The sequence below is a fragment of the Delphinapterus leucas genome, chromosome 2 (genome assembly GCF_059928025.1).
Source record: "Delphinapterus leucas isolate spDelLeu-1000000601 "Yukka" chromosome 2, BTC_Dleu_Yukka2, whole genome shotgun sequence".
In the NCBI taxonomy this organism is placed as follows: Eukaryota; Metazoa; Chordata; class Mammalia; order Artiodactyla; family Monodontidae; genus Delphinapterus; species Delphinapterus leucas.
The window spans coordinates 181,104,091-181,120,211 of record NC_143130.1 but is presented as its reverse complement, the minus strand read 5'-3'; the positions used below and the strand labels follow the sequence as shown (position 1 = coordinate 181,120,211).

The window sequence follows — 16,121 nt, the reverse complement described above, 5'->3', positions numbered from 1 at the left end:
CAGAAGAGGGGACTCTGCGACGGGGCATCCCTTTTCTCCACGGGGACAGCCATCGGCTGCAGGGGCTGGGGGTTCTGTGGCGGGAAGTGGATGCGGCGACGCCCAGGCCGGCCCAGGCTGTCTGGGAGATGCCGGGGCCAGCGGGGGAGGGGTCTTTATCTCTGCGGGAAGCGCCGAGTGCAGAGCGGTCCAAGTCGTTCGTCCAAGGAAAGCGGGAGCGGCCCTGGAGCCTCCGCCGTGCCAGGCAGAGACCGCGGACCCCACCTGCCCCAGGAATGGGGGAAGACCTAGGGGGCTGGCTCTCTCGCGGGCTGCGGGGTCCTAGGCCAGCCTCTGCGGACCAGCGGAGAGGCCTGCATCTCAAGGGGGTGGGGCCCTCGAGGGGAGGCGGCTGGCCGGCGCCTTAGCCCAGGCTAAGGTGGAGGCCTGGGTGGGGTCCCAGTGCTCTGTGCCCTGTAGGACTCTGCCTGGGCCAACCCTCCTCCATCACTGTCACCCAGGTCACCTCCCTAGCCGTGTCTCCATCCTACACCCTGAAGCTTTACCAGCGTCCTCATGTGCCCTCAACACACCCATCTCGCCAAACAAAACGTCATCTCTGGGCCTGTCCAGGCCCTGTCCCCATGGAGGGTGCTGGAGACCATCCTCTGACAGGGCCCAGGAGCTCCGGCCTCCCCACACAGTGACGCCCTCACCCTTACCACCCGCTGCGAGCAGCCCCCACCCCCACCCCCCAGGGTCTGGCAACGGGACCAGGAGTGGAAGCCGTGGCTGCCTCCACCCCGACGGCGCCCCACCAGGCCCGGGTCGGAGTGGCGGTGAGAGCTCCCAGCCTTCAAGGGTCAGGGAGGCCGGCCGCACCCCAGCCTTGGTGAGGAGGACGGCCCGCTGGACCCCACACTCCCGCGGCGGGCCCCCCACACCGCTCTCCAGTCACTCCCACCTCCCTGGGACCCCCTCTCTGAGGCCATAGTTCTGCCCCCCCCCCCCGGAGCTGTGCAAGCTCCGGGGTCCACAAGGTGGGTAGCCCCGGTGCCCGGCTGCCCGCTGCCCTCAGGAGGCGGTGCACGCCCTGCCCTGCACTGGTGGAGCCCCAGCCCAGCCTGCTCCGGGCCCGGAGCCTCAACACCCTCTCTGCCTGGCACAGGGGCACCTCAGCATGGTTTCTGGAGCCGACACCACCGGCCCGACCTCCCCACCACCCCCACCCGGCCCTTGGTGTCTCCTTGGCCTGCACCTGATGCCACCAGGCCAGGCCAGGAACAGGAGGTGGTCCTGGCTTCCCTCATCTCCTGGCTCCATGATCCAGAGAGCAAGGTGGGCAGGAAAGAAAGCAGGAGAGTGCCGGGGGGTGGGGGGGTGGACGGGGCACACGGAGACACAGACACAGCTAGGAAATGCAGACAGGTAGAAGCAGCGAGAGGGGAGGAAGGGCAAAGGCCCCTGGTGATGGAGAGGACCGCGTGGGCGGGGGGCACGGGGCAGGACACTCTGGGGTAGGCGGGCGTCTGTCACAGCAGATCCTGGGCATCAGGCCACACGTGTTGCACGCACCGCCTTGCAGATCCCTGAGAAGGCTGCCCCATGGGTGTGCCGGGCAGAGGTCAACTCCACCGGGATGATGAGCTGGAGGGGGACAGTGACCGACAGGTTGCCTGGATGCGCACGCGTGTGTCCCAGTGCCTTCCTGGGTGGGCGTATCCATCAGGGTGTCTCTCGGGGCATGCGTGCACGAGGCCCTTCTCTGAGCAGCTGCCTTCCCATGTTTCTGCCCGGCCCACACCCCCAGCCCACTCAGGGCTCCGGGCCAGGTGGGGCTGTGAGCCAGCTTGTCTGCCCTCCACACACCTGGCCCCAGGGATGACGCCTCCACACCACCAACACTGGGACTCCAAGCCCGCCTGACCCTGGGGGTGGGGGGAGCTGAGAGCCCCCCCTTGAAAAGCAGGGTGATGAATCTCTTCTTGGCCTTCCCCGCTGTTATTGCCATTGCCATGGTCACAGCACGGGCCCCTGTGGGGAGGATGCCAGGGGGGGACCGAGGGCCATGGGCGTTGCCCTCTGGTTGCTACATAGCACGGTTTTTCCAGACACACACACACACACACACACACACACACTGCTGCCTGGAACCGTCCCAAAGTTTCAGTCACAGACTGACGTGCCCCTTCAACTCCCCCAGCTCCCTGTCTGTCCTGCCCACCTGTGGCGGTGGGGACCCCTCCAGCTGCAGACCCCCCCAGCACTGGGGGACTGTGGTGGGTGGACAGATCCTTCAGCCCCCTAGACTCTATGGCCAGGCACACCCCCATTTGAGGCTTGACTGGGTGCCCATCAGGGCCCTGACAGCCCCTCCAGGAACAGGCTTCTTGCTTCCATGGGCTCACCTGCCCAGGATGCACTTGTGGGGGAGTGGCAATGGCCTGGCCCAAGGTCAACCAGACTCGGGACCACTGGTCCAGTTCAAGGCCCAGATCTGCCTTGCCTGGCCCTCCACCCCTTTCCTTACTCTTTTGGGGCCCTAGTGGCATTTGCTACACAAACCCATGGAAGGTACAGAGTGAAGCACCTCGCACACCCCAAGATGCGGCCCGCCCCGGCGCTACCAGCACCATGGCTCTGCGCTCTTCTCCCTCCCAGCGCTGGCTGGAGGCACAGGGGCTGCGTCTGGAGTGTGAGGGACAGCGGCCAGGACGGCTACTTGCCCCAGGCTGCTCTGTGCCCAGAATGTCCACCCTGCCCCAAGCCAGCCTAAGGGCATCCAGGGCCCTGAGACCGGGGGGAGGTCACTGCGGAGTTCTGGCTGCCTGGCCAAGGCCACCTCCACACGCTCACCCTCTCTCTGCGCACTCCCGCGCCCTCGCCTGCTGAAGCTCCACCCAGGCTCAGCGGGAGACCCAGATGGGAACCGGGCAGGACCCTGCCCTGCCGCAGAATTCTGGATGGAGAGGACCAGGCTGGGGCCCCAGGGCAGGGCTTGCCTGGGCTCCAGGTGCCGGGAGAATTGGTGAAGGCAGGGCTGGGCCCCGGTGACTGCTGAAGGATCCACCAGGAAAGCTCTGCCCCTCAGGGCTGGACAGACAACCCCCCCCCCCCGGCCCCCTCCCACGCCATACACTGTGACACTTGCCTCTGGCCTCTTCCCTACCATTCTCAAAGCCCCCACCCAGTGCCCAGCGCCCCCGTCTCCGGGCCCCCTCCTCAGTGTGGACAGGTGTAAGGATGTCTCCTGCTAGGGCTGGAGGCCAGCAGGGCCTGTCTGGTGTTCCTGCACCCAGATGCCCTGCAGGGCCAACATGTGCTCCAGGACCACTGCTGAGCCCTGGGCCAGAGCTGGCTTCCTGCCCCCAGAGTCCACCCCTCCCTGCCCTTCCCCCAGGCCCGGCTGAGGCTGAGTCGTGGAGACTCAGACATTCCCAGGGCCTATTTTTAACAGCTTGTCTCCCGGGGCCCCTTGTCTGGCCCGCGGTCCTGCCCCGGGCGGCCCTGGGGCTGGGGAAGGGAACGGACTCTGTGCTTTCCCAGAAGGACGCTGATCTTGTCCACCAGGCCACGGCCTGGCCAGGGTAGGAGAAGGCCCCCCTCCTCCTCTGCTGGAAGCAGGCGCGGGATGCAGAGGGGCTGGGGTGGAGGGATGGGGGCACCTACAACCTTGAGTTCCCTCAGTCCGCCCTGCCCTCCCCCTCCCCCTCCCCCCACCCCAGGCTGAGCCTGGTTCCAGGAATCTCTGCCCTGGAGCCAAGGCCCATGAAGCACCGCCTCAAACTCCAGCCTCCTCAGTCCAGCAGCTGGGCACGTTCATGGCCACAAACCCACCCCTGCAGCCAGCTGGGCCCTGAGAAAACGTGCTGCCCACACCTGGCCGCCCCGGTCTCCCGCCAGTCCTTGCCTGTCCCAGCTCCCAGAGGCCCAGAGCCGGGGTCACAGGCACTAGGTGACTTCCTGACCCTTAGCACCCAGGGGGCCACAGCCCGTGACCAGTGCGCTGGTGCTTGGAAAAAGGTCATGCTCCCTCAGGCCTAGAGAAGCTCAGCCAGGCTAGCCTAGCTGGGTGGGGTCCCCAGGGAGCCTCCAACAGCAGAGGGCTGGCACTGGTGGGTCACTGGCCCAGGGGAAGGTGGAGGGAGAGGGGCTGGGGGTCTAGGGCAGGGGATTCTGGGCCTCAGGGAAGTGGGGGCCGAGGGAGCTGCAGTCCCCACAGAGATGCCTGGTGGGTGGGGGTACCAGCTAGGGCCCAGGTCTGAAATGGGGTGCAGGGTGGGTCTTGGAGGGTCCTGGCAAGGAAGTGGGGAAGACTGGACCGGTGGGAGGTGGGGTACAGCTGGGGAGCAAGATGGTGGAGGAGGCCAGGGCGCTGTGCCCAGCCCTGGGGTTCTGGATGGAACAGAGGTGGTTAGATGGCATTTCAGGGCCGCCTCAACTGGCTGGGACCGGGCTGGAGGAGTTGGGGTGGAGGCCGGGCGGGGGGCGGGGAGGTGGAGAAGGCGGCACACCGTACAGGCCTCCCCTGCGTCTTGCAGGGGCGCCCGAGGAAACACCTGGCTTGTGGGGAGGCTTCCTGGAGCTAGTGTCACCAAGGGAGCCCCGGCAGCGCAGGGCCACCCGCGGCCCCGCCCCGATTTCCATGACAACCCCGCGGAAACAAACACGGAGGCGCGACCCCCTCCGCACGCAGGAAGTGGAACGCGCCCTCCCGGGCCAGAGCCCGGCAGTGGGAGGGCACTGCGTCCCTGGCAGGGCCGGGCCGATCCTCCCTCCAGGCGACCCCGGCAGCCCTCGCCCCACCCCCCCAGGGCGGGCCATCACACGAGAATACGCCCCGCCCTTCCCCGGGTTTTGGGGAAGGGCGTGCCGCAGATCAAGTCTTCCCCTACGCAGTTTCCCCTGGAGCCTCCTGGGGGAGGGGTCCCGGCTGTGCTCTCTGCAGCCCCTAACCGGCCGGGCGACAGGAATTTCCCATCCGACACCGGGAGCCCTCAGCGAGGGCGGGCCTGGGGGTGCTCAGGGAAGCCTGAGTTCTCCCCCAAACGACCCCCCAGCCAAGGAGCCTCGTGCTGGCGGGAGGGAGGTGGGAATGTGGAGGGGTGTTGTCCCAGCCCCTCCTCCGAGCGTGCTTGCCCGAACCTCCCCTCTGCCTGGGGTGGGAACTGGGCGCCCTTGGGGCACCTGCTCCAGCGCCTCCCACCCCCAGGGCAGGCCGACCCACCCTGCACATCCTGGCTGCGCTCCAGGCGCCGGCCAGGTACGAGGAGACGCTGCCGCCCACGCTGGGCGCCTGGACTGGCCAGGAGGAGGGCGGCTTGGCACTGCAGACACCAGGAGCCGGCCCTCCACCCCAGGGACACGGATGGCTGCTCGAGGGACAATGAGCCGGGCACCCAGGCTCAGCTGTGTCTGGGCCCGCGTACTGGAGGGCGGGCCAGGCACGGGCCTGTGCCACGGGCTGGGGCGCTGGGAGCTTTCCTTGGGGCAGGGCACGTGGGGAGCCGGCTGCCTATGGTGCTGGGGACACGGGCCCAGACTGAGCAGGCCCGGATGATGCTCCTGGCTCGGGGAGGGCGAGGCATCTGGGGGTGGGGTGCTGGGAGCAGGGCAGGGCTGAGCACTGGAGGGCAGGTCTCCGAGGGTTCTGCCCCCGCGCCCAGCGTGGAAGAGAAGGGGCGCCCTCTGGTGGGCTGCCCGGGAGCCAGCCGGTAAAGGGAAGGCAGACGAGGAGGAGAGGCCTCCTCCCAGCTACTGAGAGTTCCCGGTTGCAAAGGCAGAGCCTGGACAGCCTGGGGAGGCCAGAGGTGACTCCATCAACACTGCAAGCCCAGATGCAGGAATGCTGTTCAGGCAGGAGCCCCTAGGCCCCTCCTTCAGACTGCCCACATTCTGTCCCTGGGCTCCCACCAATGCCGGGGCCGGCCGACCACGCTCAGCCTCACTCCCCCTAAACCCTCTGTACTCCCAGGCTCCTCCTGGGCTGAAGGCCCACCTCGTCCCTGACCACCCTTCACCGGCTTCTCCCCCTGCAGAGGACCCCTCCTCTGGTCACCTGCCCCCTCTCCCTCCACATGCCATGCCCTCTGCTCTTTCCCGAGGCTGACCTCTCCCTCTGGGTCTCTGATGGATCAGAGGACCCCCTGGTTTTGGTGCCCATGTCTGGGGACCAGGACCCCACCCCCGGATGCCTCCCACCCTCCCCACGTCCAGCTAGTCTGGTCCCTCTCAGGGACCCAGCCCACCTCAGTGTCGGCACCACAGCCTAAATCAGCGCCTCCCCGCCTCCCAGCCACGACCACCGCCGTTGGGAAGGGGACCCCCGGACGAAGGGACGCTATCCCGGCTTCACACCCATGCCACAGACACAGACACAATGCGGGGTTGTGCGATCCTCAAACCTTTCATTGACAGCAGAACGCCCGGCAGTCGAAGGTGAGCCACATGAGGGCGGCGGGCGGGCGCTTGCGAGGCAGGGTGGGAGGCGGGCAGAGGGCTCCTGGCAGGGATGTCCCTCCACCCTTGGGACACTGTGAGGGGCGTGGCTGTGGCTGTCACGGGCAGGGGGGGGCATAAATAACACTGTGGGCAGGACTCGGGCAGCAGGAGGGGGAGCGTGGGGCGGCCACCTCAGAAAGACCCACCCAGGCCACAGGGACATTCAGGGACGTGTGGGCCATGAGATACAGACATGGGGACACGGGGGGCCAGGAGGACACAAAAGGGGGTGACGGGTGGCTGGGGACACAAAGGCAGACACACCCAGAGAGACAGGGTTGGTGGGCAGGGCTCTGGAGTCAGCTCAGGGGCTTCCTCCCCAACACGCAGGCCCTGGACTCGCAGGTGCTGAGGTGGGACTGGGCGGCGGTCACTCTCCTCTGGTAGCCAAGCAGTGGGCCCCTGGCCAGGGGCCTGCGCAGGCGGGCCAATGCCCCGCAGAAGGGCCTGGGGGCCTAGGGCTGAACCTTGCCCTCGGGGTCCTTGTCATAGATGTAGCTGCCAACAGCTCCGGTGTTCACCCCTGTGGGGAGAGGGGCAAGGGTGGTAGGGGAGGGGTGGAGGAAGGGGGACCCCGCATCCCAGACCCTCCTGGCCACACTCACCCTTGGGTCCGAAAAGTATTCCGTAGCAGGGCTTGTGGCAGTAGGGCTGGCCGTCGTGCTAGGGACGAGATGGTGGGGGGGGGGAGGTGAGAAGCGAGGGCCACGGAGTCCACACTCCCCACTCCCCCTGGTGGATTCCTCCGGGTCTCCCTGAACCCTCGAGTTCTCAAAGCCTTGGCCAGGTCGGCTCACCTTGGGGGAGCTGGAGGGGAGGACAGCGCCGCCACGCCACGCCACGCCACGCCACGCCACGCAGCACTGCGCGCACGCGAGCCACGAGGCTGGCCACCAGGGGGCAACGCCCACCGCCCGGCACCCCCCTCCCCCGCCTCCCGTCCCCAGCAGCTGCGCGCCCCGCCCCCAACCGTCCAGCCAGCGCCCCTCTCACCTCCGCGTGCCCGCCTGGGGTCAGCGTCTTCCCGCAGCGCTCACAGCGCAGGCACGGCCGGTGCCAGTCCTTGCCCAGAGACGTCACCTTCTCGGCTGGGGACGGGAGAGGTGGTGAGGTGGGGGCCCCCCCTGGCGGAGACCTCCCAGGCTGGGGGTGGGCGCGGCCACTCACCAAAGTAGACCCTCTTGTTGCAGCGAGGACACATGTTGGGTTCCCCGGTGAACGTGGTGACGCTGGAGGCTGGGAGGGGGAGGAGTCAGGACGGGGCACAGCGGCTCCGACGCCCCGCCCCCCCCACCCCCGGAAACTCAGCCCAGCCCACCTTTGCTGGGACCCTTCGGGGGGCCGCTGGCCTTCCGCTCCTCAGCTCGGGCCACGGGGACCTCGATGGGGCCAGTGACCTGCGGTTTCTCGGCAGAGGGCTTCTCGTAGATGTAGGAGCCGGCACCTCCGATATTCACCCCTGTGAGGTGGTAGGCACTGTAGGGGGGGTGGCCACTGGGCTCGCCCACCACACAGACCTCACAGCCACCCCCCAACTTCTCAGAAAAGGGTCCTCCACGGCCCACTGTGGAGTCAGGACCCCCACCCAGAGGGCACCCGTGGGCTGCAGATTTCCGGGAAAGGCACAGAGGATGCTGGTCCTTCAAGGACGGGAGGGGCCCGCACGGGGAAGGAGACAAGGGGGCCGGGGGAATCCAAGGGTCCACAGCGTCCCGCCAGGCCAGCCCCAAGTCTCTGCTGGGCCGAGGATCGGCACTGGCCATGTCCATGTCCCCCAGCGCTGGAGCAGATCACACGCCGTGGCGCCCCACCCAGGCTCACCTTTGGGTCCGAACAACGTGGCATAGCAGGGCTTGTGGCAGAAGGGCTTCCCGTCATGCTAGGCAGAGGGCAGGGCATGAGGGCGGGGGCCTGGCCTGGGCTCCCCGGCCCCCCCCTCCCTGCCCGGGGGAGGGGCTCACCTCGGCGTGGCCCCCTGGCGTCAGCGTCTTGCTGCAGTGCTCGCACCTGAGGCAGAATCTGTGCCAGTCTTTGCCCAGGGAGCTCACCTTCTCAGCTGGGGCGGGAGGGTGGTCAGGGCCAGCGCCCTCCTGCCCTCCCGCGCTCAGCCGCCTGCTGCCCCCGCTGTCCTCCCCGCTCCTGGGCAGCCTCTGCGCCGGGTCCCCTTCATCCCCACCCAGGAGCCACGTGGCACCTGCCTGCTCCCCCACCGTAGCCACCTTCTGCTCCCCAGGGGCCCTGCTCTCCCTCTGGGTCTCAGGCACCCTCATCACCCTGGGTCACGGGCTGCAGCAGGGAACCTGGACGGGGTCCCAGCTCAAGCACCTGCTAATCCCCTCACCAGGACACCTGCCCCTCCCTCACACACATCCCCAAACCCTCCAATCAGGCCCTAATGGAGCTGGCAGAGCGCCCCCGCTGAAGGGTGGCCCCAAGCCTCCAGAACCCCTGCGAGAGGCCAGTCCCTGTCGCCATCATGGGACACCCGTGGGACAGGACGCCTGCCTGTCTATATTTGGCTTCCTCTCCTTAAGCTCTGAGAGCGCCCCCCCCACCTCCTGCCTCTGGCTGCTGCTTTGGCACTCAAGGTCTGAGACCAGCTGCTGAGGGTCACGTTGGGACCCCTCCCTGTCCCCTGCCCCAAGCTGGGGCTGCTGGGCCACCTCCCAGTGGACGGAAGCTGAGGCTTCCCCAGGGGAGCACAGCAGGAAAAGGGCGGAGGAGAGGGCAGGAAGAAAGGCCGGAGCTGAGTTGGAATTCCTCCCAACTGGAAAGGGGCCCCGGCCAGAGGCATCGGGGAGGGGGGGGGGCGGTCAAGTGGGCTGGGCCCCTTCCACCCTGGCAGAATCTGGCCAAGCCCCAAGAAGAGGCCAAGGACCAGTGGCTCCTCTGGTCCCCCCTCACAGAGGGGCCCCCTCCTGGGCCAGGCCTCCCCCAGGGCCCCAGCAGAGCAGGGAGAGAGGGCCTGGCCAGGGGCACCCCGAGCCCCAGGAGGCCTGTGGGTGCTGCTGGAGGGCAGTGAGTCCCCCTGGTGGCCCAGGTTCGGAGCCCTGAGCGATGTCTCCCCACGGCCCTGGTGGAACCTGCTGGCCCCGGCCAGGGGCAGCACAAGCTTAGATCCCTCTGGCCACTCCACCAAGGAGGCTGGGACGCAGGCTGGCCAGGCCTCCCCCCAGGTCCATGCCAGGGCAGATGGGAGCTGGCTGAGCCCAAGGCGGGCTCGGATCCTCTCCCAGTTCTCCTTCTGGCCAGTGGCGGCCGAGGCAGCTGCAGCTCAGGGCTGCCAGAACCACTGGCTGGTTTGTAGGATGTGGCCACCTGGGGGCAGGGGAATGACCCTCAGACCCACTGGCCAGGTCGACGGCCACACATTACCGGCCCAAGGGAAGGCAGAATCGATTGAGTCTAATGGCTCGGAAGGGAACCGGCCCTCACCCGGCTGCACGGTTGTTGGGGACACAAAGGCTCGGTGTCCCTGAGGTCACCCTGGGGTATCCTGGCCCAGGTTGCACTGTGCACACGCTTGGGATGTAGACTGCTGGGGTGAAGCCTGATTGGGGGTGGGAGGGTCTGGCCCCCGGCCCCCGGCCCCCGGCCCTTTCCTCCACCAGGGCCTCCAGACCAGGACAGAAGCCAGCCGAGTCTGAGCCGCCTTTGTTTTCTGCTGGGAGCCGGCGGCTGCCCAAGCAGGCAGAAGCGCTTTTCCGGGCTGTCCACGGGACTGTCGGCCCGGTCCTGAGCTAGCCTGACTGGGGGCAAAGTTGCGGGCAGCGGGGCTGGCAGGAGGACCCTGGCGCTGGCCCCCACCCTGAGCCTTACAGGATGAGCCCTGTCTGGGATGGGGACAGAGGGCTGGGCGGACTCCTGGGGAGGCATCCGGAAGCCCCTCGGCTTCCAGCCAGCCCAGAAGCACTCCAGGCCAAATCCGGTCCCTCCCCTCTGGGAACAGCAAACAACGTCGGTATCCTCCGGCCTCCTCCTCCCGCTCTGGCCTGCTGGGAAGCCAAGTGGCCATCTTCACCTCGGCCTGTCCCCAGTCCAGACCCGGACCACTGCCCTTAGGATGACAACAGAAGGATCGGATCCCCTGTCTGTCCCGGTCTCTCCCTGCCCTTCTGGCCATCCTGGCTTGCGCCACCAAGTCTGTCTGTGTGGGCGTTGGTGGGAGGCTCGGTGGGCAGGGACTTCGCCGCCCTGGCAAAGTCGGATCAGCCAGGATGAGCGAGAGTGGGTGAGCCAGACAACAGGGTCGGAGCGCCAGAGAGTGGGTGAGCCAGTGCTGGGGGGTGGGGTGGGGCAGGTGCCGCCAACCCAGGGGGCATCCTGGCAGAGAGGACCCCCTCCTACCCAGCTACCTCCTCCTGAATGCCACTGTTCTGACCTTGAGGAAGCAGGGGGCCTGACCACCTGGGCTCCAGCGTCCTCTCCTGCTTGTGGGGACTCGCTTGTCACCCCACCCCCGGGAAAGTCCTGGGGGGACGTGAGCCAAGGAAAGGCGCGCGCTGGGACACGCAGGAGGTAGAGGCCAAGGTCGCCCCCGCGTGGACTGAGTCCAGACAGAGCCCAGCCCCGGCCCAGCCCCGCGTGGGCAGAGGTCGGGGTGGGGGTTGGGGGTCACGGGTCGAGGCCACGCCAGCCCGGCCACGTGTCCGCGGAAGGCGGGACTGGGGTCCGCGCGAAACGGCCGAGAGGGACAGGAGCGCGCGAGAAGCGCCCGGAGCTTGCTGCCCCGCCCGACCCCGCCCCGCTCGGCACCGCCGGGAGAACCGCGATGCGCCTGCGAACCCAGAGCTCTCCCCCAAGCCCGGGCGTATTCTCGGGGGTACCACGCGCCCCCCACCCGCCGGGCCTCGGGCCCCCGCCCCACCCCCATCGTCCACTTCGGGGTTCGGGCGTGGCCGCCCCCAGCTTGTCGCCGCTCCGCCCTTCAGCCGCACCCGCGTGGGCAGCGCGGCGAGCCGGGTCGGGGCCGCGCATCCTGGACCGAGAAGGGCGGCGGGGTGCTGGTCGGGCCCGGGCACTCACCGAAGTACACGGTCTTGTCGCACTTGGGGCACTTGGAGGCCATGGTCGGTGCGCTCCCGTTCAGCCCGTGTCCTCCGCCCGCGCCCGTCTCCCCGCCGCCGCCGCGCCCGCCCCGCCAGCCCCGCCCGACCGGCTGTCTGTGCTCCCATTGGTCTGCGTCAGGGGCGGGGCGTCGGGAGCCCGCCCTCGGGGTCGGGGCGCCGCGGGGGCGGGGGCGCACCTGCAGGGGCGGATGGGGGGCGACTGGACCCGCCGGGCGCCCCTGGGTCGCGCGCGCGAGGTGGCCTCTACCCAGGCCCGCCCTGTCCTCGCCTGTTTCCATGGCAACGTCGGGGCAGCCAGCCGGGCCGCGGGTGGGGCTGGGAGTCCGCGGCCCCCTCGACTGGGGGCGTCCTGGCCAGCGAGGGCCTCGGCCCGGAAGGGCGGCGTCAGGACAAGCAGACTGACTCCCCGACGGCGGACCGGCCCGCCCTGCCCGGTCCTGGCGCCCGGGTCCCCAAGGGAACCCTACCCCACCCTGCCGCGCGCCGCCACCCCGCTTCCCTTTGTTGCTCGGTTTCTATAGCAACGGCCTTGCGGTGGGATAGGAGCGGGATTCCGGGCGGGCGCGCCACCGGTCCAGGCCCGGTCCCGGCCCCGCCTAACACTGTCAGTGGTGCTGAAGGCCCAGCGGGTGGAGAGCAGGGCGCCTGCCACTTCCAAAAACAGCGCGAGAGAAACTGCTGGAAGGGGGTTGGGGAGGGGGTGCCTGGCACCGAGGGGACCCGCGGGGCTGTGCTGCAGGCTCTGAAGTTGTCCTCCCCAAGCTCTCCCACCGGAGGGCGGTAGGGAGGGGAGGGGAGGAGGGAGAGAAGATGTTGGGGCCCCTGGAGTGCCCCTTTCGCGGGTGCTGTGGCCGGCCAAATGGGCGGACCCTGCCGTCAGCTTCTACCCCTATCCCCTTCCCCGGCTCCCGCCACGGGCATCCCTCGTCTGGACCCCACTAGCTTAGGGCCCAGGGCCTCTGACCTCCAGCTTGGTGGCGCCAAAGCACCCTCCTGGAGGGCCAGGGAGCTAGGGATCTGCCAGCATTCGGGGTCTCTCCCCGGGGTCCACAGCCCTCCTGCCAACAGGGACCTACCTACCGTGCCTGACCACTCCCACTCTCCCTACCTGCACCTGGAGCCATGCAGGACCTGGCCCTAACCCAGGGGTCTGGGGGACCTGGAGGACGCTGGGGCCACCTCCCAGGGGCTCTGCCTCCTCATGGGCTCTCCTCTGGACCTCCATCCCCAGCTGAGCCTCAAGTCTGGCAGATGGACAGACCCCCAAGCCCAGACGACTAGGCCCAGTCTGGGCAGCGGGCTCCAGCCCCCTCACCCCCTGCCCTGTCTTTGAGGCTCTGTGCTGGACACTGAGGTCTGCCCCCCACTGCCCATTTCCTCTGCCTGGTGGCGTCCGGCGGCTCTCCTGGCCCCTGGTGCCAGCGTGTTCACAGTGGTTGGGTGAGCCAGTCTCACAGGGCAGTTTCATGGCAGCCCTGCCGCGGCCCTGCTCCCAGCGGTGCCCCCACCCATTGCACTCACACCCTTCAGCCAGTGCCATTTCCGTGAGGACAACAGCCCAGAAACATGTGGCCCCCCTCAGGCCTAACTGACCAGCCTGGCCGGCCCCCTCTCCCTTCGCACTCGGGCTCTGGCCCCGAGCCAGCCAGGGCAGAGACCAGAGGGGAGGCCTCAGCGGGCCCCCCTTCTTGGACAAGGTGGCCTGCTGGTCAGTCATTCACAACCCGCTCCTGGCTCAGGCTGGGTGTCCGGTGTCTCTGAATAATTCATGGGCCCACTGCCCCCCACTTGGCACCTGTTACCACCTCCTCTGTAGCTTGGGAGCCCCCGGGGACCCCCGGGGCATCAGCCTCCGTGACTCCACCCCACCCCTGAAATTTGCAGGACTGCTGTGGAGGGCGGACTGGTTGGGCTCTGGTGTCGCCCAGCTTGGAGAGTGAATGGGGGTGGAGCAAAGGAATGGCACTGGGCCCTGGCCAGATGCCCTGGAGCCAGGGAGGGGAGAGTGGGGCGGCGCAGGTGCCCTGCCGTCCAGCTGCAGTGCCTGGGCTGATGGCACCGGGGCTGTTGTGGGCCTGGCGGGAAGGGGCACAGATCGCGGGACACAGAGCAGCGGCACTTGCCTCTGAGGCCACTGAGGGCTACAGACTGGGGCAGGTACAGGCCGGGCCAGCTCCTGGTGAGCAGGCTGTGGGGCTGGGTGAGGACAGCAAGTTCGTGGGAAGCAGGCAGGGCCTGCCCCGAGGTGGCCAGGCCAGGTGGCTAGGTGGTAAGGCAGGCCCCTCCCCTAGGGCCGCAGCGCTGGCAAATGGCACACGCAGGAGCCCAGTCTCGCTCTCCCACAGGGCCCCCAGGGCTGCGCCCAGCGGTGGCCAGGCGTCCAGGCTGAGTCCCTTGTGGGGACTCTTGTCCCCCTAAGATGACCCTGGCCCTGGGGGTTGTGGAAGAGACGGCTACAGCCCCCTGCCAGGCCCACGAGAACAGACCAAAGCTGGCAAACACTCCTGGGCACCCAAGACCTTGCTCCCCCCACCCACACCCGCCTCCCACCCCGCCGCTAAGCCTCGGCTCAGAGCCCCCTGAGCAGCGGAGAGGCGGACATGGACACACAGCCTGGGCCCTGCCCAGCACAGTGCTGGGGTGGGGGCGGGGGACCCCCGGCTCCTGGCTCTCCGCAGGGCCTGCCTGTCCTTGGGACAGAGATCTCGACCAGCATGGGGGGAGGGCCAGGTTGGGGGAAGGGAAGTCAGTACCCGGGCCTGGGGAGAACCCTCCCCTTCCGTCCCCACCCCACCCCATCCTCAGGCCCCAGAACTGGAAAAGGCCCTGGAGGAAGCTAGTGTCTTTCTCAAGGTCACCAGCCCGGCCTCCCAGCCGCGAGCCGCACCCCCCACCCCCACCGCACCTCGGCTGACACTGCAACGAAGCCCTGGGGCAGCAGGGGCAGCAAGGGGTGGTGCCAGGACTGCAGGTTAGAATTGGCTGTGGGTGGGCTGTGGGGGGGGGGGGGCGGGCGCCACAGCCACTCCTCTGACACCCTGGCCCGCCACCCTGCGGGGCCCTGCAGCTGGGTCCTGGAGGGCCAGGACGCCCCTTATCTGTCTCCAGCGAGGGAGCAGGGTGGTTTCTATTTCAGTTCCCCAGCTGAGATGCCCACGCGTCACAGTGGAGCTGGAGGCACAGGAGGCAGAGCTCAGGGAGGGGAGCCCCTTGGGGAGGGCCTCGCTGACCCCCTCGGCTGGCGGAGGTTAGCGTGGCTCCCAGACCCCTCCCCACAGCGGCCTGGCCACACCTGTCCCCTGGGCCCGGAGCGGCTGTGCGGGGGCCAGCCGAGGCAGGATGTCTGAGAGCGGACTTGCTGAAATCTGAGCAAACTCTCCCTGTGGAAACTCCACACCTGCTAGGGGTGGCCCTGCAGTTCCTGGCAAAAACCCGCAGACAGCTGGGGCAGGGCTCTGCCAGGAGCAGGCTGGCCGGCCGGCTGACCCAGCTATGCTGGCTGCCCCGACGGAAGCCAGGCACCTGCCAGTCTGGGTCCCAGGCCAGGTCCAGACCACCCCCTGCCTTGAACAGACACAGGGGGTCTCCGCTCCCCCCCCCGCCCCCGCCACCGAGTGAGCGCCAGTGAGCCCTGGCTGGACCTCTCCCTGCTCCCAGGGCCAGGTGGTGGGCATCGGGCCAGGGCCTCCGGGAGGCAGGTATGCGGGCCAGGCCTGCCACGCGCTGCTCGCCAGTGCCTCTCCCTGAGCGTCCTCCCCCATGGCAGGCTGGGGGAGCCCAGGCTGGGAGTACCGGCTCTGCCCTGAGGGTGAGGTGGGCCCAAGACAGGGAGGGGACTGGGGACAAAAGACACGGAAAGGGCTAGTTGGATTTTTTGTTTTTATGAGTTTTTTTTCTTTGTTTTTTTTTAATATGAAAATTACTTGAAAAGACAAGGGGCCAACCCCACCAGGCAGCTCGGCTGGCCACTGGCCACGCTGATCCTAACATTCCAGGTGTAAGTTACAGAGCTTAAATTCATCTACAAAAAAAGTAATAAAAATAAAATTTAAAATGGCACCTTCAACAGAACACAAGGAAACTCCCGGCCGGCCCGCAGGCCCGCGTCGCAGGGCGAGCGCAGGGGCGGCCCCTCAGCTCCGCTCCGGCCAAAAAGTAAACACAAGCTAAAAAGGTGACTCCTCGGTGGCCCTGGAGTAAGTTAGGCGGCGCTTCCCCCCCGCTGGGGGCCGAGGAGCAGTCTCTCTGCAGGGGGGGCGGCGGGGGGCGGGCGGGGGGGGGCACTACCGAAACTGGGCGGCGGGGCGGCGGGCAGGTGGCGGGCGGGCGCGGTCTGCAGCTGGAGGGCCTTGCGGGCAGGCGGGTGGCGCCTAGTCCTCGATGACGATGGGCTCGTCGTTGACGGGCGCTGGCGGGGCCGGCCGCAGCGGCAGGGTCTGGCTGGGGCGCAGGGCGATGGGCTTGTAGGGCCTGCGGGCCGCGCGCTTGGTCTCGGAGGACGAGAGCAGCTTGCGGATCTTCCTGTGATCGAGACACCGAGTGACGCGGACGAGTGACACGGACACGGTAGCC

The 16,121-nt window shown here is 68.2% G+C and overlaps 3 protein-coding genes across 4 annotated transcripts in view; all 3 read right to left on the bottom strand.

Annotated features, from left to right (window-relative positions):
* Positions 1 to 4,790: 4,790 nt before the first annotated feature.
* On the bottom strand, positions 4,791 to 6,612 carry LOC149750378 (uncharacterized; the record flags this gene model as incomplete). Its single annotated transcript, XM_089906293.1, has 2 exons — positions 4,791 to 5,494; positions 6,337 to 6,612. Coding segments are annotated over 2 exons (840 nt in total), but the record flags the coding sequence as incomplete, so codon positions are not given.
* On the bottom strand, positions 6,367 to 11,615 carry CRIP2 (cysteine rich protein 2). Its single transcript, XM_022575902.3, has 8 exons — positions 11,506 to 11,615; positions 8,442 to 8,536; positions 8,302 to 8,359; positions 7,799 to 7,939; positions 7,648 to 7,716; positions 7,474 to 7,568; positions 7,086 to 7,143; positions 6,367 to 7,003 (listed from the first exon to the last, which is right to left on the bottom strand). The coding sequence occupies exons 1-8, from the start codon at positions 11,546 to 11,548 to the stop codon at positions 6,936 to 6,938; spliced, it is 627 nt and encodes a 208-aa protein (XP_022431610.1). The 5' UTR covers positions 11,549 to 11,615; the 3' UTR covers positions 6,367 to 6,935.
* Positions 11,616 to 15,232: 3,617 nt separating this feature from the next.
* MTA1 (metastasis associated 1) overlaps positions 15,233 to 16,121 on the bottom strand; it is a 38,309-nt gene continuing 37,420 nt past the window's right edge. Inside the window, exon 20 of one of the 2 annotated variants that reach the window (XM_089908302.1) lies at positions 15,233 to 16,070. In XM_089908302.1, the coding sequence (XP_089764428.1) occupies positions 15,920 to 16,070 (151 nt within the window). In that variant the 3' untranslated portion in view covers positions 15,233 to 15,919. The remainder of the gene's footprint in view (positions 16,071 to 16,121) is intronic. The other variant, XM_022575904.3, reaches the window with a different exon arrangement.